Source organism: Pristis pectinata, chromosome 3, assembly GCF_009764475.1.
Source record: "Pristis pectinata isolate sPriPec2 chromosome 3, sPriPec2.1.pri, whole genome shotgun sequence".
NCBI classification, from domain to species: domain Eukaryota; kingdom Metazoa; phylum Chordata; class Chondrichthyes; order Rhinopristiformes; family Pristidae; genus Pristis; species Pristis pectinata.
The window spans coordinates 44,312,399-44,339,006 of record NC_067407.1 but is presented as its reverse complement, the minus strand read 5'-3'; the positions used below and the strand labels follow the sequence as shown (position 1 = coordinate 44,339,006).

At 39.2% G+C, this 26,608-nt stretch overlaps 1 protein-coding gene across 1 annotated transcript in view; it reads left to right on the top strand.

The window, feature by feature from the left end:
• The window catches only part of smg7 (SMG7 nonsense mediated mRNA decay factor), a 94,001-nt gene extending 70,929 nt beyond the window's left edge, over window positions 1-23,072 (top strand). Inside the window, 7 exon segments of the mRNA XM_052011630.1 lie at window positions 744-853; window positions 4,585-4,734; window positions 14,210-14,296; window positions 15,894-16,053; window positions 16,591-16,764; window positions 17,239-17,387; window positions 20,905-23,072. Coding sequence (XP_051867590.1) covers window positions 744-853; window positions 4,585-4,734; window positions 14,210-14,296; window positions 15,894-16,053; window positions 16,591-16,764; window positions 17,239-17,387; window positions 20,905-21,018 — 944 coding nt within the window. The 3' untranslated portion in view covers window positions 21,019-23,072.
• The last annotated feature ends 3,536 nt before the right edge of the window (window positions 23,073-26,608 follow it).

Sequence of the window (26,608 nt, the reverse complement as noted above, 5' to 3'; positions counted from 1 at the left end):
CAAACAGGATTCACTGCACACCATAGGAGAGGGCTACCAAGTTGCACCATATACTTACCAGCACTTGTAGTAATACATGGTCGACCTCACGAGTACATGGATCTGTGTATAATAAGTCGATGAATAATGAGGACTTAGTTTACCTCTCTTTAATCCAGGTTTGACTGATCCAAGCTGAAGTTTGATTACAGTTTTTAATACTTTTTCTATCGATTTCTTGATCACTGCTGTGTTCCAATTAGTCTGTTTAAATTTCTGTTTTATCCTTCTAGCTGTAAATGTATTCGGATACTTCTTGTACTTGGGTCATTACAGTAGATGTACTACAAAATAACATTTTAGCACATTGTCTACTTAACACACTGAGTAAAAAAGTAGTGCTGCATTGACTTTAGTACAAATACACTTTTCATTTTCCCTTAGCTTTCCTAATTTTATACATGAACTGCTCAAATCCCCAATATTCAAAATGAACTCTTTGAAAATTTCAAAGGGAATTACTGTTGATCCAAGTGATTTTCTTTTAACCATTATGAAACAATACGAACTTCATAAGAAGAAGAAATCAAGTGAACCTTCCTTATCTTGATTATAGTAAGTTAACAAAGTTATCAGGTAGGGGCATAAGAAGTTGATGTTATTAGTTTGTGGAAAAAGTTGAGATGGCAGGTATGTTTAATCTATGAAATGGCACAAGCCCATGCGACTTTTCATGTCATTAAAAATGTTTCTTCTTCTGTCAGACATGCGACATTTGATGGGACATCAGCTGAATAATGATCATATGGTGAAACGGCACCAAGGGGTTTTCCGAAGTGACCAGGATAATATGACTAGAATGCAGTCATATGAGGTAAGCTGTAAATAAATGTAAATAGTTTGCAATCAGTGCAACATGAACAATAAATTATGTCTATATAATTTAATTGGATTTTGCTTCAAAATCAAACCCTGAGTTTGTTTCTTTGAATTTTTGTCAAAAGAAAAGGTTAATTTTAACATTTAATTTGAGGTTTTAAATCCAATCCTGCTGTTGTTTAACATCTTTTAACCTGTTGTTTAACCTGTCCAATGTGAGGAAACTTTGCTCACAAAAATAAATTCACAGAAGACACAAGTAGAAAATGCAGATTGAATTAATTTAAGGAGATGTGTTAATACAAATGAAATGTCATTGATTTACTAGTTTAGTATATTTTTCTTTGGGTTGTTTCACTAACGTGCGGTTTTTGGAAAAGAACTTCTTGTTTAGTAAAATTAACATCAGATGGGAGAAACGGGAAAACTTTTCACTAGCTGGAGTTTTGCCATGTGCATCGAAAATTGGTTGTGGTTGGAGATCAATCACCTCAATCTAGAACATCACTGCAGGAGACCCAGCATCACTGCTTTATTAATGACCTTCCTCTGTGATGTCAGAAATGGAATGTTCAACAATGATTATGTAATGTTCAGTTTCAGTCACCACTTGGAATTCTTCACTTAATTAAGTAATCCATATCTGAATGCAGCAAGAATTAGGAATCGTTTAGGCACTGGCTAGCATGCCAGGTCCCAGTTGTGTCGTAGAAGAGAGAGACAAGTGACAGATATAATGAGGGAGTCTGACAACCTACCATTGACATTATCGCCATCAGCATCTTGGATTTATAGTTAATTGTAGCCATATCTGGAGGGCACAGAACATGGCCAAGGTTGTAGGAAAGAACAACACTTAAGTTGTAGTACTAAAGACCTGCTGTGTAATACTAACTGAACACCTAGCCAAACTGTTCCGGTATAATTACAACACTGACATCCACATGATATGTAGAAAATTGCCCAGTTTACGTCCTGTTCACAAAAAGCAGTTCAAATCTAATCCGGCTTAATTACTGCTCATCAATCAGTCATCAGTAAAGTGATGGAAAAGTGTCATCAGCAATGCCAACAAGCAGCACTAAGTCATAATTAACCTGCATACTAATGTTCTGTTTGGGATTAGCCAGGACCACTTGCCTCCAGACCTTATCACAGCCTTGGTGAAAACATTTAGAGCTGAATTCTATAGGTGAGGGAAAAGTGACTTCCCTTGACGTCAAGGCAGCATTTGACTGTATGGCATCAAAGGAACCTGGTAAAACTGAAGTCATGAACATCAGGGAAAACAGTGCAGTGGTGGGAGTCATAACATGTATACAAGATGATTATGGTGATTGGAAAGTCGATCTTCCCAGCTCCAGGGCTGTCTTAGGCCCAACCATCATCAGGTTCTTCATCAATGACCTTCCATAATAGCCATAAGTGGGGATATTTGTTGATGGTTGCACAATCTTCAGTTCCATTTGCAACTTCTCAGTAAATGAAGCTACCAGTGCCTGCATGCAGCAAGACCTAAACAACATGAGGGCATGGTCTTAATGGCAATTAACATTTGTGCCATGAAAGTGCCAGGCAGTGACCTTATCCAACAAAAGATAGCCCAACCACCTATCCTTGACACTCACTGGCATTACCATCATTGAGTTCCCCAGCATCAACTTTCTGGAGGTCAGCATTAACCAGAAACTTGACTGGATCAGCCACATAAATATAATGATTACATGAGCAGGTCAGAGGTTGGGTATCCTGCAGCAAGTGAGCTACCACCTGATGCTCCAAAGCCTTTCTGCCATCCACAGGGCACAAGTTGTGAGTGTGATGGAATACTCTCCACTTGCCTGGATGAGTGCAGTTCCAACAACTCTCAAGAAGCTCCAGCCAGGACAAAACACCTCTCCTTGACTGGCGCCCTATTAACCACACTAATTATTCATTCCTTCCACCCAAACTGCATAGTGGTTTTAGTTTGTAGCATATACTCAATGCACGGGAGTTCCTTGTCCACCTTAATTCAACAGCAACTCCCAAGCCAGCGGCCTCTGTTAGCAAGGAGGACAGAGTAGTAGGCATGTGGAAGCACTCCTATCTGTAGGTGCCCACCACACCCCATGGTAGGCTAGTTGGTGACTGTAATTACCCTTAGTTTGTCAAACATCAAAAGAATCAAAGGAGACTTGATGGACATATGTGAATTGCAGGGGTATAGGGAAATAATAACAAGAGGAATGGAACTAGTGGGATTGGTCTGCTAGGAACCAGCATGGAGCTGAAAGACCAAATGGTCGTCTTCTGTTTTGTGAGATGTTGCACCCTACCCTTCATTGCTGAACCTAAATCCTGGTTCTTCCTACTGGAGAGTGCTGTGGAAGTAGCCTTACCAGAAGGACTGTAACAGTTCAACTTCAAGGGTAATTAAAGAGGGGCAATAAATGTTTTCCTTGCCAGCAAAGCCTAGAGAATTAAAAATGAGGGGAAAAAAATAAGAAAAATAATGCATTAAGTACTGTTCCTATAGGAGCAGGCCCAAGGCTGGGTATTCTGCAACTTGTGACTTATCACTTGATTTCATAAACCTTTCCACTATAACAAGGCGGGTGTGAAGTGTGATGGAATACTCTCCACGTAGCTTGTGAATGAAGCTCTTAATTGTTACCCATTCACCACTTTAAATGCTCACTCTCCCCACTTCTAAGACACCACAGTTGTAGTGATTACCCCCTTTAAAAAAAAATGTAAGTTGCAACCTATAAAGCCTCTTCCAAAAAAAAGTTCCCCAAACTGCCACCCCTCTACTACTCAGAAGGAAAATGGCAACAGATACATCAGAATGTAGTGCCTGCAAGTTCCTCTCCAAGTTACGTACTATTTTCACTTGGAAATATATCACCATTCACTTGACTTCAGTGATTTTAAATCTTGGATATCTCTGCCTCACAGCAAGTGGGAGTAACCCTCAAAGTGCATCAATTTTAGAAGGTGGCTCTTCAAGGCCATTTGCAGATGGCTAATAAATGCTTGCTTTGTATTGATTTGCACATCCCTTTAAGAAAAATTCATTATAAATCTCCTCCACCTGAGTTAGTACCTCATTGCAGATGTTAATGACCATTTTTTTTTAGTGCACTGTAATCTTCAGGCAGCTTCCTCGCTTATCTGCAACTCATTCAATATCTATTCTATTCTGTCTGATCTATTTTGTGCAATTTCATTTAACTTTAACATTCAGCAATCTGTAAATCTTGTTAAATTTTCAGTATGTGCGTTTCAATTTTTAATTATTTCTAATCACAAGTATAATACACTAATCTTGTTCATTGGTTTGGATGTCATTCCTGCACCAATTCTGTTTAAAGTATTTCATTGGCTTTTAATTTTACTTCATTCCAAAAGCATAACTATTTCCATGTGGAATTGGTTAAGGCACTTACAAATAGAGGCTACAAACTAGAAGGACAGATGATGTAAAAAACTGTAAGAGTACATCAGAATTTGCCTGAACTAATTCTGATCTTTACTTGTTAAACATAGGCTTCAATGCTTCTAAAGTTTTATTTTTCTCCAGTAAACTTATGGGATAAATTATGATGATAAGACTCTTGTACTTTCCAGAAATCTTTGTTAATGAACACATTTTCAGTATTTCCAGATCTGAGGCCAGATCTAAAACTTTGTTTATTTTTGATCCCCCTCTGAGTATGCTTCTTCCTCTTCTTCTGCCTGTAGGATGCCAAGAGCTCACCTCTGTTGCCTCCTGATTTGTTAAAAAGTATTGCTGACTTTGAGGAGGAGGAAGAGCTGGCTTTTTCCAAACCCCATGATTTCTACCAGGCCTTGGCTGGCCCTCTTGGCAGTTCTTCGGGGCGTGGTTTCTTTGTATGTACTTCTTTGATCTTCTGTTTTCTGTCTTACATTTCCGTTCTGAATAAGTGCATATAGTTGTTAGTATTGTAGTTGTTCAAGCCGCAGTGGCAGTAAATGACTGTATTCTGACTCCTCTACTGTTTTTTATTTAAAGTATTATTCCAGTCAAATTACTTAATGGGCAATAAACTTCAGGACATATTGCACATCATGGCATTTTGAAGCAAGTCCCCACCACATACTTGCACATCTATTTGCAGGAGCGCAGCTTTTAAGGTTGATGTCACGAAAGAATTTGTTTCAACATTAAACTGTTAGACTTGCTGGGTTGAGAGAAAATGCCTGGTGATGGACTTCAAGGGAAAAGAACTCCCAACACCACCGTAAAGTCAGAAGTATAAGAATTAAGATGGGAGGCTAGCTGAAAAGGATAGCAAGCGTATCTAGAAAACAAGGACGAGGAAAGAAATAGATTAATATTATGAGAACAGATGCTGAGAAGTACAGTTGTGAAAGGAAGCCAACAAAAGTCAAGGAAGCAGAATTCAATAACTATCCCTTTTCTGAAATATTGTTGGGATGTGAATTGTTGTATTATGTGCATTACAGTACAAGTGTCAAGCCAGGAACTGTCCAGCTTCCTCTTAACCTTTTGTTTTGTGCCAATCCATCTATCCTGAAGACCCACTCAGTTGAATAAGTAGCTTTAGAAAAATACTTCGGATGAAATTTTTCTTTAATTGTTGGTGGTTAGGACAACAGGAACTAAATCTATGATAATTTGTTAGTAAATGCCTTTTGTATTACTATTATCATCTGCAACACTAACCTGTATACTTGTTTCTTTTGCCTCTATCTCCAACTTTATCCCTCGTCCCTGTTTCTGTGTCTGTTTCCTTATCCTTTTCTTTCTTGACTTTCGGCCTAATATATTTCTTAATTTCATTGGATACATGGGTAAATTGTTTGAAAGTATTCTGTTCATTTTTAAAATTATTTTAAGAAAATCTGTACAAAATATTCCAATTTTTCCTTCAGTAAAATTCAACTGCTTTCTTTGAGAAGGAAATAAAGCATTATACTGATTGCACATTTAACTAACTTAAAAAGCTATTCAGATATAAATACTGCACACTCTTCAGAAATGTTGCTGATATAGATGCTACTTTTCAGATTTCTGTTTAGAATGTATATGAAGTTTCCATTAAGCTGTTGCTGTTATCCTAATATGGCATAAATTTATTTATTGCCATGAGATATCCTATTCTTTAACTCAACGAACAATGCCATTGGGGATTGGTTAGTCATTAAAATATTAATGCACATGTGATAGAAAAATTAAATATCAATGGTGAGAATTGAGCAAGAGCATTTGAGATCACCAAAATTGGCTTGATGCGTAAAGGTAGATGAGAGAAACAGTATTTTAAAGAATTATTTTTACTTTGAAAGTACAGTAGGTCATTGTAAAGCCTGCCATTTTAAGTCTCATCCATTATGGTATATCCAAGTTACAAAATTGAAAATTATGTACAATTTAACTCTTGATGAAAATGCTGCCTTTGGTATAGAATAATACTATTTTGGATTCCGTCATTTTTCACTTCAACCATTCTGTGATATTCTCATCACTCTTGGGCTAAACAAGTTTCTCAAATTCCCTATTGCATTTCTTCGTGATTGTTTTGTAATCGTGACCTCTAGGTATGCTGTTCCCTACAAGGTGAAACATCCTCTTTGAAAGGTTTTGACAGAATGAATGCAAAGTCTGTTAAATCAGAAGCTGTATGCAGTACTTTAAACAAAGGTTTAAAACAAATTTAGCATAACTTGCCAACTTTTCAATTCTGTCCCTCTTGAAATAAATCCTAGTGCTTGGTTTGCATTTCTAATGGCCTTGCTAATGTGAGGTATATTCTACGGTGTTTTCCAACATCCCTTTATTCCTCTCATATATCTAGTCTTGCACCTTCCAAGTAATCAATGACCTCTCTATTTGTCCTGTCAAAACATATGTTTATCTGTGTTAATGTAGGAGTGCTTTCAGATGTGGATTCATCCATTTCCTTCTATTTGGATAGCACCAGCAATGCATTGAAATTATCCATCTGGGCCTGAAGTCTAGTGTGACAACGCAAGGTTCTAAATCACATTACCATGTTTACCTCTGAAATATCAAATTAATGCCAGTGCTGTGTTTTACTCCATTTATAATTTTAAATGGAGTAAACCTCGTTAATTCCCCCAGTTTGTCTCATCTCCAGGTCTAGTTCAGTGACAAGATAGTTAGTCAGCCTTGTTAGTCAATGGACCATGAGGTTTGGCTGCATGTAAAAAAAAGAGCAAGTCATTACATCTTGTAACAGTTTGTAGATTTAAATTATGATCTTGGAAGCAGTTTAGAAGAAATGTTATATTTTATGTTTTAAAATTATTAACTGTTATGTTGGTAGATTCCATGCATATTATGATCTTGACAAATGGGTGCAGTTGGTCCATTAAAAATGAAGTTGGCAAGCTGGTTCAACGTTCCACCTTCCATATTGGACTGGAGCAGGTCAAGCTGCATACATGCACCCAGGCGTGCTTCCCCCCTCCAACCCCACCCCAAATGCTCATCAGCAGAAGTGAGCTATCAACTTTTGTATGTTAATTACTAAATTGCAGAGATATTCACCAGTTCTGATGAAGGGTCTTTGGCCTGAAACGTTAACTGGTTTCTCTTTCCTCAGATGCTGCTTGACTGGCTGAGTGCTTCCAGCATTTGTTTTTCTTTCCCTCCTATTGACATACAGTTTACTGTTTTATTATCAGGTCCAAAGTAAGTTTTCCAGGCTTCCTGAAAAACTTTGACCATATAGGAAATGTGAACTTGAGAACTTCTAACACACTCTAGTTCAGTCGTTTTGGGTGTGTGCCAGTAATCCAGACTCTGTAGCTAACAAGAACTGCTACCTGCACTTTCCAGACTATTTGCAGGTATTTAGCCTATCAAGTCCTATGGTACTGAGTTGTAGTGAATTTATTTTAGAGTTAGTCTGCCCCAATCCCTTCTGACCCAGAGATTTTCTTTTGATACCTGACACAAACTCATCATATATTTGGGTTTCATTGGGCCCAAGTCGGGTAGCCAGGCCCTTTAGTCAAGTCCTTAGCGGCATTCAGGGGGCTGGATTAATCTTGGACAAAGATACCAATAAATACTCAATACATGCAGTTACTTTCATACAAGCCAGTGGGGAAATAGACATCTGCTGTTCTTGTTGAGAGGGTACTCTTCGCACATTGAAGGTTCACTATTTCACAGAAGGATAGATTCTGCTTTATGCTCCCATGGAATGGACCAAAAATGAGGACCCAAGTAACCAACAATGCATCTGCAGCAGCCTAATGCTCATGGACATGTGGATTGGCAGAATCAGCACTTATGGCAACTTTGCCACTTGATGCCACACACATTGGGTAAGAATTCAGTTTTACAGCAGTGGCTTATGTCCCATGAGTCTAGAGCACTGCCAGCTGCACAAATGGTTACCCTAGAGCAACCAGGAGATTTCTTGAGCCTCAAAGGCTTCCACTCCATCAAAGTGCAGCCGGTATGTAATCACAAAAAATATTTATGCAATTATGGACAAAGTTCCTGGGAAACTTGCCATGGGGGTGGGGTGGGGAGGGGAGGGGTTTGGTATCAAATCTTAACAACAAAAGCAAGCTTCAGGGTGGCTGCCAGGTGAGAACAGGTAACCATGTAACTTCAGCTTATGACACTAATTAAAAACATGACTACTGAAGCCCAACATTATTACAGTGACTGGCGTATCAGATTGAGCAGGCTGTTGACATGTTGCAGAGCTTCAGTGCCTGAGCAGATTTGGAGCATCCTTTGGCATAGTGAGCCAGGATTTGTAGAAAAATCATAACGACTGATCTCTGAAAATCTTTGCTCAATAATGAAGCGTGGGCCTGTAGATGATTTGGAGGTGGGTTAAAAGGATGTGAAAGTGAGGGCAATGCATCCCCAGCTGTTCACATGTCTGCTTTGGGATTCTAGGAATGTCTACATGCAAAGTTCATTTTGTTGCACTAACACCTTTGTATCACCAGAAACTGCAGTGGACACTCTTCCCCACCAATACCCCAAACAATACTTCTAACATAAAGCAATTGTGTTATTAACTGACCACCCACCGCTTTGTCATCTCCTATTGCCAATATGAATTCATGTCTCAGATACATCATGAAATGAGTTAAAAGGTACCTTAGCATCCCTACTGTCCTATGAACAAGATGGGCAAGCACGGAAGTGTTGAACGTAAGAAATAGGAGCATGAATAAGTCAGGCACTTGTGCTTTCTCCACCATTCAATAAGATCACAGCTGATCTAATCTTGGCCATGACTCAAATTTGCTCCCTGTTTCCCCTCCGATCTTAGCCTTGAATCTGTTTAAACCTCTGCCCCTACCACCCTCTGGGATAGAGGATTCAAAGATTAAACAACCAAGATTTAGAACATAGAACAGTACAGCACAGAACAGGCCCTTCAGCCCACAATGTTGTGCCGACATAGCTATTCCCTCTTACCTCCAGAATGCCCATATCCTCTACTTTCCTCTCATTCATGTGCCCATCCAAGCCCCTCTTAAAAGCCCCCAATGAATTGCCTCCACCACCCTATCAGGCAACACATTCCAGGCAGCCACTATTCTCTCAGTAAAAATCGTACCCCTCACGTCTGTTCTGAAACCTACCCCTCTCGCCTTACGTGCATGCCCTCTGGTATTGGATCGTTCAATAATGGGAAAAAGATATTGCTTGTCCACCCTATCTACGTCCCTCATAATTTTATACACTTCCAACAGACCACCCCTCAGCCTCTGCCACTCCAGGGAAAAGAACCCAAGTTTGTCCAGCCTCTCCTGATAGCACATTGCACTCTAATCCAGGCAGCATCTAGTAAACCTCCTCTGCACCCTCTCTAAACCTCGACATTCCCTCCTATAGTGAGGTGGCCAGAATTGCACGCAATACTCTAAATGTGGCCTAACCAGAGTTCTGTAGAGCTGCATCATAACTTCTTGACTCCTATAGTCAATAGATTAATAAATGCAAGCATTCCATAAGCCTTCTTAACCACCCTGTCTACCTGTGTAGCCACTTTCAATGAGTCATGGAGTTGCACCCCAAGGTCTCTCTGCTCTTCAACACTTAAGGGTCTTGCCCTTAAGAGTGTACTGCCTTTTGACATCAGTGCTACCAAGTGCAACATTTCACATTTATCCAGATTAAACTCCACCTGCCATTTCTCTGCCCACATCTGCAACTGATCTATGTCACGCTGTATCCATTGCCAGTCTTCTACACTATTCACAACTCCACCAATCTTGGTATCATCTTCAAACTTACTAACCAATCCATCAACATACTCATCCAGGTCACTTATGCACATCACAAACAGCGGAGGTCCCCAGCACAGATCCCTGCAGAACACCACTACTCACAGTCCTCCAGCCCCAAATAAGTCCCTTCAACGACACCGTTTGCCTTCTATAGGCAAGCCCCGTTCTGGATCCAACCAGCCAATTCTCCACTGACCCTTGTACACGTACAGCACCTCTTTTCTTGCTATTCCTATCTCTGTGACTTTGGCTGTGTTGAGGTAGGCTGCTGAAATCCCTGCAATAACTGCTAAGATGTGCTTGGCTGATTAAAGAGGGGGTCCTGCCAAAAATACTTCAACCTGAGCTGACTTGGCCTTTTGGTGTTGTGGGTGAGGTCAGAGGTCTGAGATGAGTTGCCACTTCTTTGACCCCTTTCTCAATTTTCACCACAGTCACCATGCTGGAGAAATTTTTGCAGGTTAGTTTAAGGATGTTTACTTGAAGTGGAAGGTATGTCTGAATCCATTATCTGTATGTTGGTGTTGATAGTGTGAATGGACATTGAAGTGTATGATGGGCCATGGCATCCGGCACTCTATTGATGAAGGAACATATTATCTGTGACAGCACCCATCTCATCAGAGGGTTGGCTCCTGATCTCTGCAGCTGTGATTCTGTTTTATAGGGTAGTCATTGGTCTGCTGATGTCCAGAACACAATCCTTTTGATCGTTGTCTCTTGAGGTATAGCCTAAGTTTCCACTTGACCAAATCTTGGAGAAGACTGTGTCCCCACCAATACAGACTTTCTGCTGCTGACCCTATCTCCATCAGCTTCACAGGTTGAAACCCAGCTATTTATGTACTGAAGTTTCCAAGTATCTGGGCTGATTCGTGATCTGTAACAGTGCAGCCTGAGGGTTTGATTCTGACAAATAGTTGTCAGCAACTTGCACCAACTGCTGTTGCTGAAGGCATCATGGCAGATGAAAGGCTTGAATTCAACCTGGCAATATAGGAAATGTTGCAAATTATATTGTAGTTGATGTTGAAATCATCAACACGACCGAGTGCCAGTTGGAAGATGGATAGCTTTGCTTCAGATGTGTCACCAGATGACGGGGGAATCTTTCACCTTCAACTGCTGGAACTCCACTAACCTCTTGCTGTGTCGGTCATGGACATCATCTGGTTCTTTCTCTCTCCTTGATATTTCTGGACCTGTTTATCCTTCAAGAAATGAAGTGACTCACAAATGAGTATGATAGCAGGTGTTTATTATGAGTGGAGAGCATTTGGTGAAAGGGACTGAAGGAGAGTCAGAATATTGTCCATTGTTGAAGCTGAATATGAATGGAGATGTAGGTAAGTACACAGGTAGTGGTGTATCTGAAGACATGGTTGCTTGATGTACATGAGGATGTAAGCTGATGTGCTACTGTATACATACTCATTCAGTAAAATACTTTCTGCATTGAATCTTTGAGCTCTTGTTCTCCGAAGTAGGTTTATTCCTCTGTTGATAGAAAAGAATGTCTCGACAGTTCCTCGGCAGCACATTGAGGAGGATGTCACTGAAGTGAGGTGCAGTTTTTGCCCACATAGACATCATTCCAGAACCCCTTATCCTTACTTTCCACCTTAAACTACTTAAAGTTCCATGTTTTGAATATACTTTTTAAATATTAGACATGTTGTCATTGCCTAGTATTGCTGATTGGACAGAAAATTTGAATGTAAAATTACAACAGGTAGTTAAAGAAACTATTGACAAGATGACCCTTCTCACACCCAAGTTTCTTGCAAGCTATCTTAAATATATATGTTTTTAAAGGAACAGTATGCACCCAAATGAAATTGTACTGTGCTCTTCATTATACTATATTCATTGTACTATTTGCATATAGGGTTTGAAAGATTAACGCGTTCAGGTTTGTTTAAAAAAAATCTTAAAAATGGGAAAGCTCTCTTTATTGGGATATTCTTCCTATTCTTATACCTACTTTGTTGTGGTACATAACTTGGCTATACTTTTATACATTGACCATTTGAAATATGTGGAAACAAAACAAGAAGTCAAAGTATCAAATTCTCTGAATGCATGAATTTGAACTCAGTGCATCTCTAAGTTTTTTTTTGACAGTATTAAAACCCTGGGCTTCTATTATAATCATTGATCTAGTTACATGTTGTGCAAATTCAGCAATCTTAATAGTTGTGCAAGACGTCCAAATGAGGCATTGTGGCAGCAGTCCAGCTTGTGGATTGTTGCAAATAGAATCTGGTTGTGAAATGAATAAAGAATCATAATAATTGCAATTTACAACATTGATGTTATATTGTAGTACCATCCTGATGTTGTACAGAATACTTGTCAGTGATCCCTAATGGCTGGTGACTATTAATTAAGAAACAAGCCTCCTAGTTGTTGGTTTTTTCCGGAAAAATTAGTACTTTAAGTATCCTTAGGATCTTGTAAGTCCTCATGTCAATCATTTATTATGCCATTCTCTCCTTATTCCAGTTGCAAAATGATGTGGGTTACCTACACAAGACATGCCCCTTTCAGCTCAGCTCTGATCCTGGAAATTCTCTCCTCTTTCTCCTGTGCACACATGCTGTAAATTTCACAAATACCTTCGTAAATTAACCATGATGCCCCTTACCCAAGACCTTTATTAGATGCTGGAGCTGTCATACACAGATCTGTTTTTCACGAACAGGCAAAGTCAGTTGATGTCCACTATATTGTCATCTTTATCTATTTCTGACCAAGCCTACTCGTTCATTTCACAGAATAAACATTGCCATGTCTTGTAGGAATTCTGTAAATGTCTGCTTATTTTTGAATTGATCAAAGCAGGTTGAGTGCTTGTGTCTGTATATTTCTTGCTTTTCCGTTTTACTTCTGCAAATTGTACCACCTATACAAGAACCGACTTTTGTGCAAGCGTGCATAAGACTAAAGAAGATATGGGTATTTGTAACTCCCCTGACACACACAATACGAGTACATGTTTTGATTGTATTAGTCTGAACAAAATCAATGCAAAGATCAGCGAAGATGGATATAAAACACAAATAGGTAGAGAACTTAAGTTGTGAAGAGAGCATGAGAATGCTGCAAAAGCATATTGATAGAGTAAGTGAATAGACAAAGGTTGAGCAAATAGCATGTAATGTGGAAAAATGAAATTCTCCATTTTGGCTGAAAAAAAATTAAAAATGTACATTTTATCTACATGGTAAGAGATTGATCTGACATGCAAGAGGATTCATTTGAACTGCTCACGACTTATAAAAGACAAGTATGCAGGTAAAGCAAGTAATTAGGAAAGCCAGTAGAATGTTTTTGTCTCTTGCTAGGGGAATTGAAACTTGGGAGATAATGCTACAGTATATATGGCATTGGTGAGACCACATCCAAAGTACTGTTTACATGCTCATTTGAAAAAAGGATATAAATGCATTGGAAGCAATGAAAATGTAATCATGAAGTAACTGGACTGGGTGAGTTATCTTATGAGGAAAGGCTAAACAAGCTATGCTTCTATCCATGGGAGTTTAAAAGAATGAGCGGTGATTTCATTGAAGCATACGAGGTCCCAAAGGCTTTTGCAGGGTGAATGTAGAGAGAATTTTTCTTGTGGGAGACTCTAGTACTCTGTTTGGCTGTTTAAAAATGAAAGAGAGATGAGATACATTTTATTTTCTTTCGGAATGTTGAGAGATTTCTCTTCCTCAAAGGGTGGGGTCAGCAGAGTTTTTGAATATTTTTAAGACTGAAAGGTAGGTGGATGCATGATAAGCAAGGGAATGAAAGATTTTTGTAGGCAGATGGGAACGTGGATTTGAGTTTGCAGTTAGACCTGTCGTGTTCTTATGGCAGAGAAAAGCTTGGGGGGAGTGAGCTCCTAATCTGTAAGTTTGTTTTCATGTATTGGTTGAGGTTGCTATTAAATAAGCCATAGCTAACATCCATTATACGAATAATTCTATCTTGTGTTAATTGATTCCAATGTTGTAATTTAATGAGAAGCAATAGATACTATAAAACTGCTTTGATTTTTGTAATGTATTTGAATGACATTTCCCTTCTATTCATGTAGATGCCAAATCGATCTCGGCTGGAGAGACCCTCTGAGCTGATTACCTCTTCGTCCTTATTGTCCTTGCCACCTTTTCCACTTAATCAGGTATGTTTAATAAAGTAAATCTATTTCTATAAATTAATAAATGCGTTTGGTGTTGTTTACATTTTATTGAAACACACAAGGCAACAACTACATTACATTAGCATCTTAAGTAATGCAAAAATATACTTAAGTATACTTAGTTGTACTTCAGAGATTTTTGTATTATTTAAGATGCTGATGGAGTAATCTTCCAGATATTAGAGTATTGTTTAGATAATATTATTCATCAGCTTCTCCTAGAAGAGTACAAAGTTGATTGCACCAGGCAAATTCCATGTCTCTTTAATGTTAGTTTTTTTTTGCTTTAAGTGATTCTGTGGAAAGACAGGACAACTTTAACAGATTGCCTGTCCTGTACCCTGCAGACTTTACTCAACTTCCATCGTTCAGTGTCCAACTTGTTTATTCTGTTTTTGCCATTGTCATTTGATCTCAGTAAGTTGACAGAAAAATTAAGTCACACAAGTAAGAGCAACAAATATTGTGGAAGTCTTTTGCCCCAAGATAGCCTTTGTGGGAAATGTTTTTAATGTTTTTATTTTAATTATTTTGGAAGTGTTGTTTAAATTCAGTTGTTAGTAACTGAGCCATTTGGTTCAAGCCTGCTCCCCAGATTTAAGTATGTAATTGAGATTTGTTCTTCAGTGAAATATTAGGAGATAGCTGCATTTTTGAAATGTATCTTTCAGATGATATATCAAGCCAGTTACTTTGGATGGAAAACCTTTTTTTGCTATTACTTTGCAAGGAAACTGCATGCAGGTTGGTAGGCCACTGTAAATTGACCCTAGTGTAGGAGAGAAAGTAAAATCTAGGGAGAATTGTGGGGAGAATGTTTAAAAAAAACAATGAGATCAACGCACACAATCCAGAAGGTGATGGTTTTGACTTGTTTTTACTCTTCTTGATTGTAGTAGAAGTTGCTGCTTTGCTCGAAACACAAATTGAAAGCGTTAGGAGAAAATTCAAATTGTAATCACGTGACATGATACTTAAATTAAGAATTAATGCAATGGCTTCAGAGATTATAGGGTGGATGGTTAAAGTTCAGAATGCACTGCTGGTGAAGCAAAGAGGGCAGATTCAATTGTAGAGTTCAGAAAGGAGCCTCATATGCATCTGAAAGAAAATTTGCAGGGCTGTGGAGAGAGGGTGGGGAGCAGGACAAGCTGGATTACTCTTACACTGAGCAGGTACTGACTCGACAGGCTGGATGGGTTCCTTGCGTGCTGTAACCATTCTGTAATTCTATATTTAGAAGTCAGATTTCCTACCCCATTGAATGAAATGGCTCAAGGCTGATGGGCATCTAACTCACCTGCCACCAAATTCTTTTTGTTTCCTGTCAAGGAAAATGCCATAGCATAGCTGCCTAGCACCTCACCTTGGGTGAAAATGTGTTTTGCTGCTCTTTAGCTCTTGGCACAGTCCTAATTTGGAATGGTAAAGGCATGTGTGCAGCTGCTATTCATTGTTCTGATTGATGCTTTGCTTCAACAAAATATAGATGGATCTTGTGATAGTTACCAAATATACCATTAGAGTAACATTTTAGCTTAAATGTAGGTCTGTCAGTGTGTCATCCTTTTCGTTTCAGGAGAACTCTCAGAATAACAGCATTTTCAGTGAGATTTATGGCAAGAATCCAGCACCAAGTGGCAAATCAGAGAATGCACTACCACAAGCATTCCATGAGACCTCCTGTTACTCATTATTTGATGGAAACCCTTGGTCCCCATCTCTTCCTGCCAGCTCAGGTTAGTGTTTTTAAATTCAGTCTTTACTAGTAAAAATAATGTTTAACCAGGGCATTCCGTCAGTGAAAGTGTTCTTTTGTGGTTCTGAACAGCTGCACATGAAATGCAGTTTCCAGTATAAATTTTACTTTTCAGCACATGAGTGTACTTTGGATTATTTCAGCTGTTGTGGAAGCTCTTTTCCAAACATTTTTATCAACTTTTATTTTAAGTTACTCAATACAACAAATAGATCATAGGAAGTTTGACGGCAAGAATGAAGAATTTTGTTTCTTCTATTGGCAATAATGGCAAGACTAGATAATCACCTATTATAATGTAATTAAGGCAACTGATTTGCACTTTATTGCATAACATCACATTTTAAGCCACCAATATGGATTCTACAATGGCATTTCACCTGTGGGATATGGTTAAAATCATTACCTTGATAGGCTAAACTGAAGGGATGACGGGCATTCCTTTATTGAACTGATACTGAAATAAAGAACCTCACTTCACATGTTTTTCCTCCTTCACATGTGCTTCAAATTATAGACCACTCAACACCAGCAAGCCAGTCTCCTCACTCCTCTAATCCCAGCAGCTTGCCAAGTTCTCCACCAACTCACAACCAAAACTCATTTGCTGGCTTTGGACCGATTGGAACACCTGACAACAGTGAGAGGAGGCTGACTGATCGGTGGAACATGAAACGTACAGACAAGCCAGGTAGAGTACAATACCCTCAAATATTGTTTACTATTTCTGTTTAAAAGATAGTGTAGCTTTAAGGGAAAAGAGTTGTTGCGAAGTATTTACAACGTTTCAATATCTATGTGCAAGTCCAGCATTCATGATTTATTTTCTGCAGCAGTTGGTTCTTTCTGAACCATGAAGTGAGAAATGGTGAAATCATTTGTGTCCCTTACTTTGTCAGGCTCACTATTTTCTCAAAACAGATGTCCTACAGGTCAAACTATTTTTGAACTGACCAAATACAGTAAAAAGAAAAGTTATGTTTGGAAGGGAGGAAAATTCTCTTATGGGCTGCTGAAAAAAAACTTAGCATTAGTTAATTATTTTCTTTGACTGCAGCAATAATGAAAAATGTAATTGTATCTTCTACCACAGATACACTGATTTAAGCCATTGTAATCTTTTTAAAATTAATCTGTTTTTCTGTTGGGGAAAATAAAAACACAGTAATGAGCGGATTTGGCCTGGACTATCTACCTGCTGCATCCTCCTCTTCAGACATCACCTGGCATCAGGTCAATACTCCTAGCAACACCTGGGCTGCCCCAGACACCACGCTGGATGACTCGTCCACACTGCTCATGGACAGTTTCAAGGTATGATATTTCATTGGATTTCTCCATTCCTATCAATGCCCAGTTTCTAATTCCTTCCCTTACCTCACCTGTTCTCTAGATGATGATTCATGCTGATAGGTGGTTCTAGAGATGGAAATAGCTCATTTACTTAAGCAGAGGAGGTTGGTGACCAGTGGGGTGTTCCGCAGGGATCTGTTCTGGGACCCCTTCTCTGTGATTTTTATAAATGACTTGGATGAGGATGTGGAAGGGTGGGTTAGTAAGTTTTCTGATGACACGAAGGTTGGTGGTGTTGTGGAAAGTGTTAGAAGGTTGCTGTAGATTACAACAGGACATTGATAGGATGCAGAGCTGGGCTGAGAAGTGGCAGATGGAGGTCAACCTGGAAAAGTGCAAAGTGATACACTTCAGAAGATCGAATTTGAAGGCAGAATACAAGGTTAATGGCAGGACTTTTAGCAGTGTGGAGGAACAGAGGGATCTTGGGGTCCACGTCCATAGATCCCTCAAGGTTTCCACGCACGTCGATAGGGTTGTTAAGAAGGCGTATAGTGTGTTGGCCTTCATTAGTCAGGGTATTGAGTTCAAGAGCTGCGAGGTAATGTTGGAGCTCTATAGAACTCTGGTTAGACCACACTTGGAGTATTGTGTTCAGTTCTGGTTGCCTCATTATAGGAAGGATGTGGAAGATTTGGAGAGGGTGCAGAGGAGATTTACCAGGATGCTACCTGGATTGGAGAGCATGTCTTATGAAGATAGGTTGAATGAGCTAGGGCTTTTCTCCTTGGAGAGAAGGAAGATGAGAGGTGATTTAATAGAGGTGTACAAGATGATAAGAGGCATAGATCGAGTGGACAGTCAGAGACTTTTTCCCAGGGTGAAAATGGCTAACACAAGGAGACATCATTTTAAGGTGATCGGAGAAAGATATAAGGGGGATGTCAGAGGTAAGTCTTTTACACAGAGAGTGGTGGGTGCGTGGAACACACTGCTGGCAGAATTTGTGGGGGCAGATACATTAGGGACATTTAAGAGGCTCTTAGATAGCCACATGAATGACAGAAAAATGGAGGGCTATGTGGGAGGGAAGGGTTGGGTAGATCTAAGAGCAGGATAAAATGTCGGTACAACATCGTGGGCCAGAGGTACTGTAATGTGCTGTAATGTTCTATGTTCTTGATATTCTTGAAACTTAATCAGGAAAAGTTTGTATTGATGGCCTTGATAATTTAGTTGGGGCCCACAATGTCCAGATACTCATTTCCGAAATGGGTCATTGGACAGCAAACAGGAGGGAACTTGTTTACAAATTTTCAAATCTTTCCTGATACAAGGATGCTGAGGTTACTGACAGGAAAACAAATTTCTCCAGCATTAAATTAGAAGATTAAAACTCAAAGGGATATGAAATTTAAAAAAACATTTTAATACTTAAATGTTGTCTGACCCAAATTTCTCCAGCATTAAATTAGAAGATTAAAACTCAAAGGGATATGAAATTTAAAAAACATTTTAAGTACTTAAATGTTGTCTGACTGGCTGAATACTTCAGACTTTTTCTGTGTTTGTTTCATATTTCCAACATTCATGGTGTTTTGCTTTTGAAGTCTGAATTCAGTAGAATATAAATTGAACTGCAGTGTAGATCAGATATTAATAAAGCTGAGGATATGGAATTAGAAACTCAACCCCAGTCTGAGATTGTGATTGGACTCCTCCTCACCCTGTTTTGAGGTTCTTGGGTGGAATGATATGGTGGGCTGAGAAACAAGTTATTACTTTCCTCGTATTTTATTGTCATAGAGTGAAAAGACCAGTGTTTTAAGGAGACAATTGATTTTGGACTACCTTTTTCCAGGATGATGCTTAAGTATTGACAGATTTGTCTAGGGGATATGTCCTAGTAGTACTTGGTCTAATACAGCTAGATCTGGTGAACTGCAGCTGCATTAACTGAGGCTTATATAAAAGTTTGTGCCTCTTAGACGTGGAGCAAAGGTATCCCTACCAATGCTATGATAGGGATAGAAAAGAGAAAAGATTTTGCTAGGGTCAAGATGGTCAAAGATGAAGGAGACAACGATGGGTGTCATTGTGAATGGCAGGCCAAATGCTCGCTGGTTATCGGAAAGTCCCACTGTAAAAGACTTGGGGAGCTTATAAGGACAAATGCAAAAGAAAGTGGGGATGTAAGGGAGTTTGTGTGGAATACAAGTGATAGATTTGACCTTGAAAACAGCAGAAATTTTATTTTATGGATTTGACAAACAATTTAGTATGATGTAAATTCCCCACTAATATCCATTCATTCCTTATAGCACCAGGGCAGGAAACCATGCTATAACTTTGTTTTGGATGTCCACAGACAGAGATTGTTACTCTTTCAAACCCATAAACCATTCCTTTTCATAAAAGTAATTGGCAAGAATTCCAAATTGTTGTGTGTGTAAGTATCACAACTAACATATTATTCCTTAGCCAAGAACACCAAAAGAGATCATTTTCTCATTTATCTAACTGCAATTTATGTGATTTGCTTTGTTGTTTTACTGGCCATATTTTTAATTGGTCTTTTTTATAAATGCAGTGATATAGTGAATTTTACTGGAACAACAATTCAGAGAATGATTTCAAATCTCATCAAGACTGAGAACTTTAGTTCAGCCTTTTTCATTAAAACTTGGAAGTGAAACACTGACCATGCAGCTATTGGATTATCCTAAAACCACCAATCCAGTAATGTTCTTTCAGGAAGAAAGCCATCTGTCCTTGCATCGTCTATCCTAGGTCAAATTCCAATGCCACATCAATGAAGTTGACTTTTAATTGTTCTCTGAAGTGGCCCCGGCAACAGTTTCCACATCTCAGAAATGTATTCAAAAAATATTGTATCACAGCCAAGCTGAATACCGAACTGGTTTCAGTCTATTTCCCTGTGATAATATTTATGAGGATGCAGAACTCTTCTTACATATTCTAATTTTGAAAATAATTATCTAGAGCCCTGCAGTAAATCATCAATTTTGGAGAAAGTGATCAGAGATGTGGCTTGATATTTTAATATTAATTTGCAGTGTTACCTATAACTATATAAAACTATTATTTGGTTAAATATTCACAATTAAGAACATTCCCCTTCAGAATGGTTATTTTGAGGCAAATTTTGTAATTTAAAACTGAATGCTTCTAGACTTGTGGGTCTCCTTTTGAATCCTATGCTCATTGTGAATGTTAAAATCATATTTCTTGTTCTGCCATTAATTTAAGTAATGATCAGTAATTAGTTATGATGCTGCTATGAAAAATCATTCTTGACCCTCCGCCTTTTCAACTTTGAGCCATGAGATGATTAGAAAAGCGTAGACATAGCCTGAGTGTTGTCTCAAGAAAGAAAATTGCTATTTTGGGGGTAAGATTTGGCTGGGAATTGTCCATGTCTACACTGTTACTCTACGGAGAACATCTTTTCTTTGAATGCTGTTGAATTACCATAATGCACAGATTTTTTTATTTCCTTCCCTCCCCCACTCTTTAGTCAATCTGGTCAAGTTCAATGATGCATCCTGGACCTTCTGCACTGGAGCAGTTGCTAATGCAGCAGAAACAGAAGCAACAGCGAGGACTCGGCACACTGAACCCACCACACTGAGAGGCACAATGGCATGACCGGTGAATCCAGGTTACACAACTCAAGGCATGTTGGGTTTGCACTACAACCCACAGTCCCCTGCAGGTGGCAGCCCTCTCTTCTCTGTGTTTTCTTGCTGTAGAGAGGGCGTAAGCACTCCACCAGTGCTGCGTGTGCACAAAGCTGCTGCTGAGGAAAAAAAACAAAAAAAACATTACATGCTTCCTGTCACTTCCAGAGGAAGGTCCATCACCCGCCTCACTCAGTTATCTCCTAACCACTTGATTCTACTGAAAGATGTCCTATGTTCTTCTCTATTTTATACATCTCTAATATGGTTGGGCAATGGAAGGAGATGAAATGGGAAGGAAACCCTAAGTGGGCTGAGGTAGTGTTAAATAAAATAAAAGGAGAATCAGCTAATGAATGCTCTGCTAGTGAGGATGTGGTTAAGTTTTTTAAATCCTCTATCATCTTGGTTTTTGAGAGTGATCATTTTCTGCTCTGTTAAGGAACAGGTGTTCTTGTAATCTCTAAATGTAGTGACACTGGCCCATTTGTCAGCTTTCCTCAAACCTATTACGTAAGGACGTGGAGGCATTCTGTTAGTAAATTTATATGAAGGCAACTTTTCAGACAGGCAAGGGTTTTGTGTGTTTGAAAGCAGCTTCACATCACTGCACCTTTAGCTAATAGATTTTTTAAAAGGAAAAACTAGTTGTTAATGTCAATAGCTGCAGTAGTAATTACAATATTAAATACTTGTGATACTGTTCTGTAGCAATCCTAGCTAAAATGTTGATAAGATGTGCAGCAGAGAGCTCTGCTTAAAAGAAAAAAGCAGTAATTGCTAAGGATTTTAAATTAGTGGTTTTTGATCATAACAGTAGCTATAAATTTTACTATAGCGTACCAACCTTGAAAGGGGTTAATTTATCTATTTAGTTCTAGTTCTGGCTTCTTTTAATTATTAGATAAAAACAGCTTTTGTCAGCTTCTGTCTGATGGTAATTTTTATTCCCGATTTGGCAGTGTCTTTCAAAGTGGATAAAGGGTCCAGCAATGCTGCTGGTTCAGCAAAACGGGGCACAAAGCAGGTATGTGAGTGAGTAAGTGGGCCACTTGTACTTGTGGGTGTTTGTTACTGCATGTGGCCACCTGCTACTCCAATTTAAAAGAAAAATTATATGAAAAGCATGGGTCATACACTGTGGTCATCTTATCAGTAAGTTTTGGGCTCTTGAATGTAACAAACATTTGTCCTTTTTGAGCTTTGTGGAAAGATCTGAATGTATTGTTTGCAGACTCATGTGAAAATGTCTGTTAAAATCATTCTTCAGTAATGAAAAGTACTTACAGTAGAAACTCTCAGTTGAATTTCTGATGGCAAAAGCTGATGTAATTACAGGAAAACAATGTTTTCTGTTATTTTGCAATTGAAGAGTTACATCGTCTGAGTTACTGAGAGCTGTTCAAAATCAAAATCTCATGCTTGTGGGGGAGAAGTACAGAGCTCGGGTGGGGGCTATGACAATTCGGGTCAGCTTGGTAAGAAGTGCAACACTAGAAAGGAGGTGTAGAAAAGGAATTGTTTTTTTTTGAGAAATGATATTTAACAACTTCTTCACAGTATGAAGACTTAAAAGCAACTGAGACAACCTCCACTCCCTATTTTTCTTAAAAAAAAGTCCAACAGCCAGTTAGAGGTATAGCTCCACAGTCAACCCACTGAAACATTCCACCATTCTGCTCTGGTCACCTAAATCTAAAGCAATTCTGGTACTGAATCACCTCACCCTCAGGTGTACTCACTGAGCTGACAAGTCCCAGAAGGTTAGCAGAAGTACCAGGGCATGAATTCACAACCTGCATGCATGTATGCTGTTCAGAATAATTACATTTCTGGGGAACAGGAGCACTGCAAGAAAGATTATAGGGCCCTTGGGGACAAAAACATTTCTGTTCTGAGCTTTTGTGTTCATGTCTTTTTTGTGTAAGAACTTGTGCAGCAATTGCTGGAATCAGCTTTGCCTTCAATAAATGAAACCATGTTCTAAATAAAAGTTTATGTTTAATCACTTGTTCTTCACACAATGTTTTCCTTTTAAGGGTGATCCTTAAAGGAAAAATCTACAAACATGGGTGTGGTGCTAAACTTACATTAAACATTGTTAAAGATGCAAGATAAATTGTGTTGTGTGCTACTTAACTTTTCATAATTCCTAACTTATGTTTTTTTAAGTCATACAGGTTGGAAATGTCTGTAAGAATTCCTGTGGTGATCTCTGCTGCATATGAATGAGAGTAGCATTGGGCCTGGTTTAAATGCCCTATTATTGAATGAAATGATGCAATTTCCTGTGCCTGAATATAAACAAAGGATAACCTGGGTGAAGTACTGTAGCTACCCATGGAATTGTACTTAAGAATGTTGTGTACTCGCCCCTGGGTTGGTAGGTTTTGTGTTCCAAATCCCGTTCCGGAGACGAGTACAAAAATTGAAGAGAACACTCCATTGCAGTGCTGTTCCAAATGCTGTGTTTTTGGGAGGGGTTTGATTCCAGAGGCAGTCTTGTGTGCTCTTCCAGGTGGTCTCGAAAGATCCTGCTGACTAGTCTGAAGAATGGCAGAGAAGTTCTGCATGATGACCTGGCCAATATTATCCCTTGATAAACATGAGTAAAAATAAATGGTTTTGTTATTGTCATTTTGCTGTTCATGGGAACTTTTGTGCATTTCCTACACTTCATACGCTGTAAGGGACCGGCAGATCCCGAGGTTATTAATGTAAGTTTCTCTTTCATTTTGACTGGAGAAACTCATTCATATTGAAAGAGGGCATTTTGAAAAATCACAAGGTTGCAGTTTTTGAATAACTGTGTGTTTAAAACTTGGATTGTAATTTATAAAATTTACACTTTGGTTATTGCTTGGCTTAGCCAGGCTTTTGAGTATGCAGTGTATTCAAAGGAACTGAAGCAGTCTGAAGAAATCAAATTGTTTAAAGGTAGGGATTCCTGTGCTTTGAAATTGCTAAGCATTTGGTGAGTTGTTATGATATCGAAAGCTACTGTACGCAAAATGTTAAGTCTTTTTATGACACATAAGGAGGCCATTCTGGTCTACGCTGGCTCCTTGCAGAGCAGTCCAATTCCTCCTTCCCCATTTCTCTGCAGCCCTGCAACTTATTCTATCTTGCATGTCCATCAACTCACTCATTTCTTTTCACCACTTGGTTATACTAAGAGGTGATTTACAGCAGTCAATTGACCTACCAGTATATCTTCAGGATGTGAGAGGAAACTAGGGCACCCAGTAGAGAAGCTTGTATAGTCATGGGGCAAGCCGAGGTCAGAACCAATCCCAGGTCCCTGGAGCGGGAAGGCAGTGGTGTAAACTGCATCACCATGCTGTCTTGGTTTTCTACACTAACAAAGTTAATTTTGCTGGTACCAGTTGAGGAATGGAATGGTCAAAATTCATAGAATCTCAACAACAACTTGCATTTATTTTGCACTTTTTAAATGTAGGAACAAATTTTGTCAAACCAAACTTTACACTGTGCTGCAACAGAGATATTGGGACAGAGTATAGGCAGGTTTTAAGGAGTGTTGCAGAGAAGGGTGGGACTGCCATGAGTAATTTTAATAATGTGAATTTTGAAATTGTGAGATTGGCTTCCAGGTAGGCTATGTAAATCTGTATACAAAGTAATGTTGCGTAAAACAAGTTCAGATGGAGGCAGCGTATTTTAGGTTGTCTTCATGTTTAGGGATGTATCAAAGCAGACTGGCTAGCAGTGAATTAGGATAGTCAAAGGTAGAGGTACTGTAAGCATGGATGATTGGTATTGGTTTATTATTGTCACTTGTACCGAGGTACAGTGGAAAAACTTGTCTTGCATACTGATCGTACAGGTCAATTCATTACACAGTGCAGTTACATTGAGTTAGTACGGAATGCATTGATGTAGTACAGGTAAAAAAATAACAGTACAGAGTAAAGTGTCACAGCTACAGAGAAAGTGCAGTGCAATAAGGTGCAAGGTTGTAACAAGGTAGATCATGAGGTCATAGTCCATCTCATTGTATAAGGGAACCATTCAATAGTCTTATCACAGGTAGAAGCTGTCCTTAAGTCTGGTGGTACGTGCCCTCAGGCTCCTGTATCTTCTACCTGATGGAAGAGGAGACAAGAAAGAATGTCCCTGCTGGATGGGGTCTTTGATTATGCTGGCTACTTCACCAAGACGAGAGGTAAAGACAAGAGTCCAAGGAGGGGAGGCTGGTGTCTGTGATGCACTGGGCTGTGTCCACAACTCTGCAGTTTCTTGCGGTCCTGGGCAGAGCAGTTGCCGTACCAAGCCGTGATACATCCAGATAGGATGATTTCTATGGTGCATCGGTAAAAGTTGGTGAGAGTCAAAGGGGACAAACCAAATTTCTTTAGCCTCCTGAGGAAGTAGAGGCGCTGGTGAGCTTTCTTGGCCGTGGTATCTACGTGATTTGAACAGGACAGGCTGTTGGTGATGTTCACTCCCAGGAACTTGAAGCTCTCAACCCTCTTGATCTCAGCACCATTGATGTAGACAGGTGCATGTACACCACCCCCTTTCCTGAAGTCAATGACCAGCTCTTTTGTTGACATTGAGGGAAAGGTTGTTGTCATGACATCATTCCACTAAGCTCTCTATCTCCTTCCTGTACTCCGACTCATCACTGTTTGAGATACAGCCTACAACGGTGGTATCATCTGCAAACTTGTATATGGAGATAGAGCAGAATTTGGCCACCAGTCATGGCTTCAGAAACATATGAGTTTATGTGGAATGGAGTCAGGTAATGTCATTAGAAGCAGAAATAGGCAGTCTTGGTGAAGCTTTAGATACATGCTCCAAACTTCATCTTTGGGTCAGATGTGACACCAAGAATGTGAGCAGTTTGGGTCAGACGGATGGCAATAAGATTTGTGCATGAACAGTCTGATTTTTGGCTTTTGTGCTGGTAATGTGGAGTCTGCTAGTGTGAACTCTGGAATAGGGTGGACAGGAGGACTGGATTATTCTGAACTATTGGGTTGCGATGGGGAGGAAGAGGGCAGATAGAGCAAAGTCCCAGGTATGGAGCCTGGATGACTCCTTTGATTGAAACCTTATGCTGTTAGAATTGCTATTAGATCAGGGCAGCATGGAGTATCCTGGAATTTTCAATCAATAGGAAGAAAAAAATTCTCAAGACATTATATCTCACCTCTGTGTTTGCAAAATGTATTACACGCTTGCTAACCAAAACAAATGTAGGTTGGGTTGTTGTAATGAAAATTAAATCATCTGCCATCCGAGCAAGATAAAATGGACGATGCAATTTGAGTCATTACTAAGATCAAGTATGGGGAAAAAAAAACAAGATGCTAGAGGAACTCAACAATGCCTGGTCTGCTGAGTTCCTCCAGCATCTTGTTTTTTCATCTAGGTTCCAGCATCTGCAGTCCTTTGTCTCACTAAGATCAAGTACGTGATTCTGTAGTTGTAGACTTGTTAGTTTACCTTATAGTGTGAAAAATAATTCTATAAAGCAAGCAATTGAAGTCTTGTTAAGGAGAACAAAGGGAA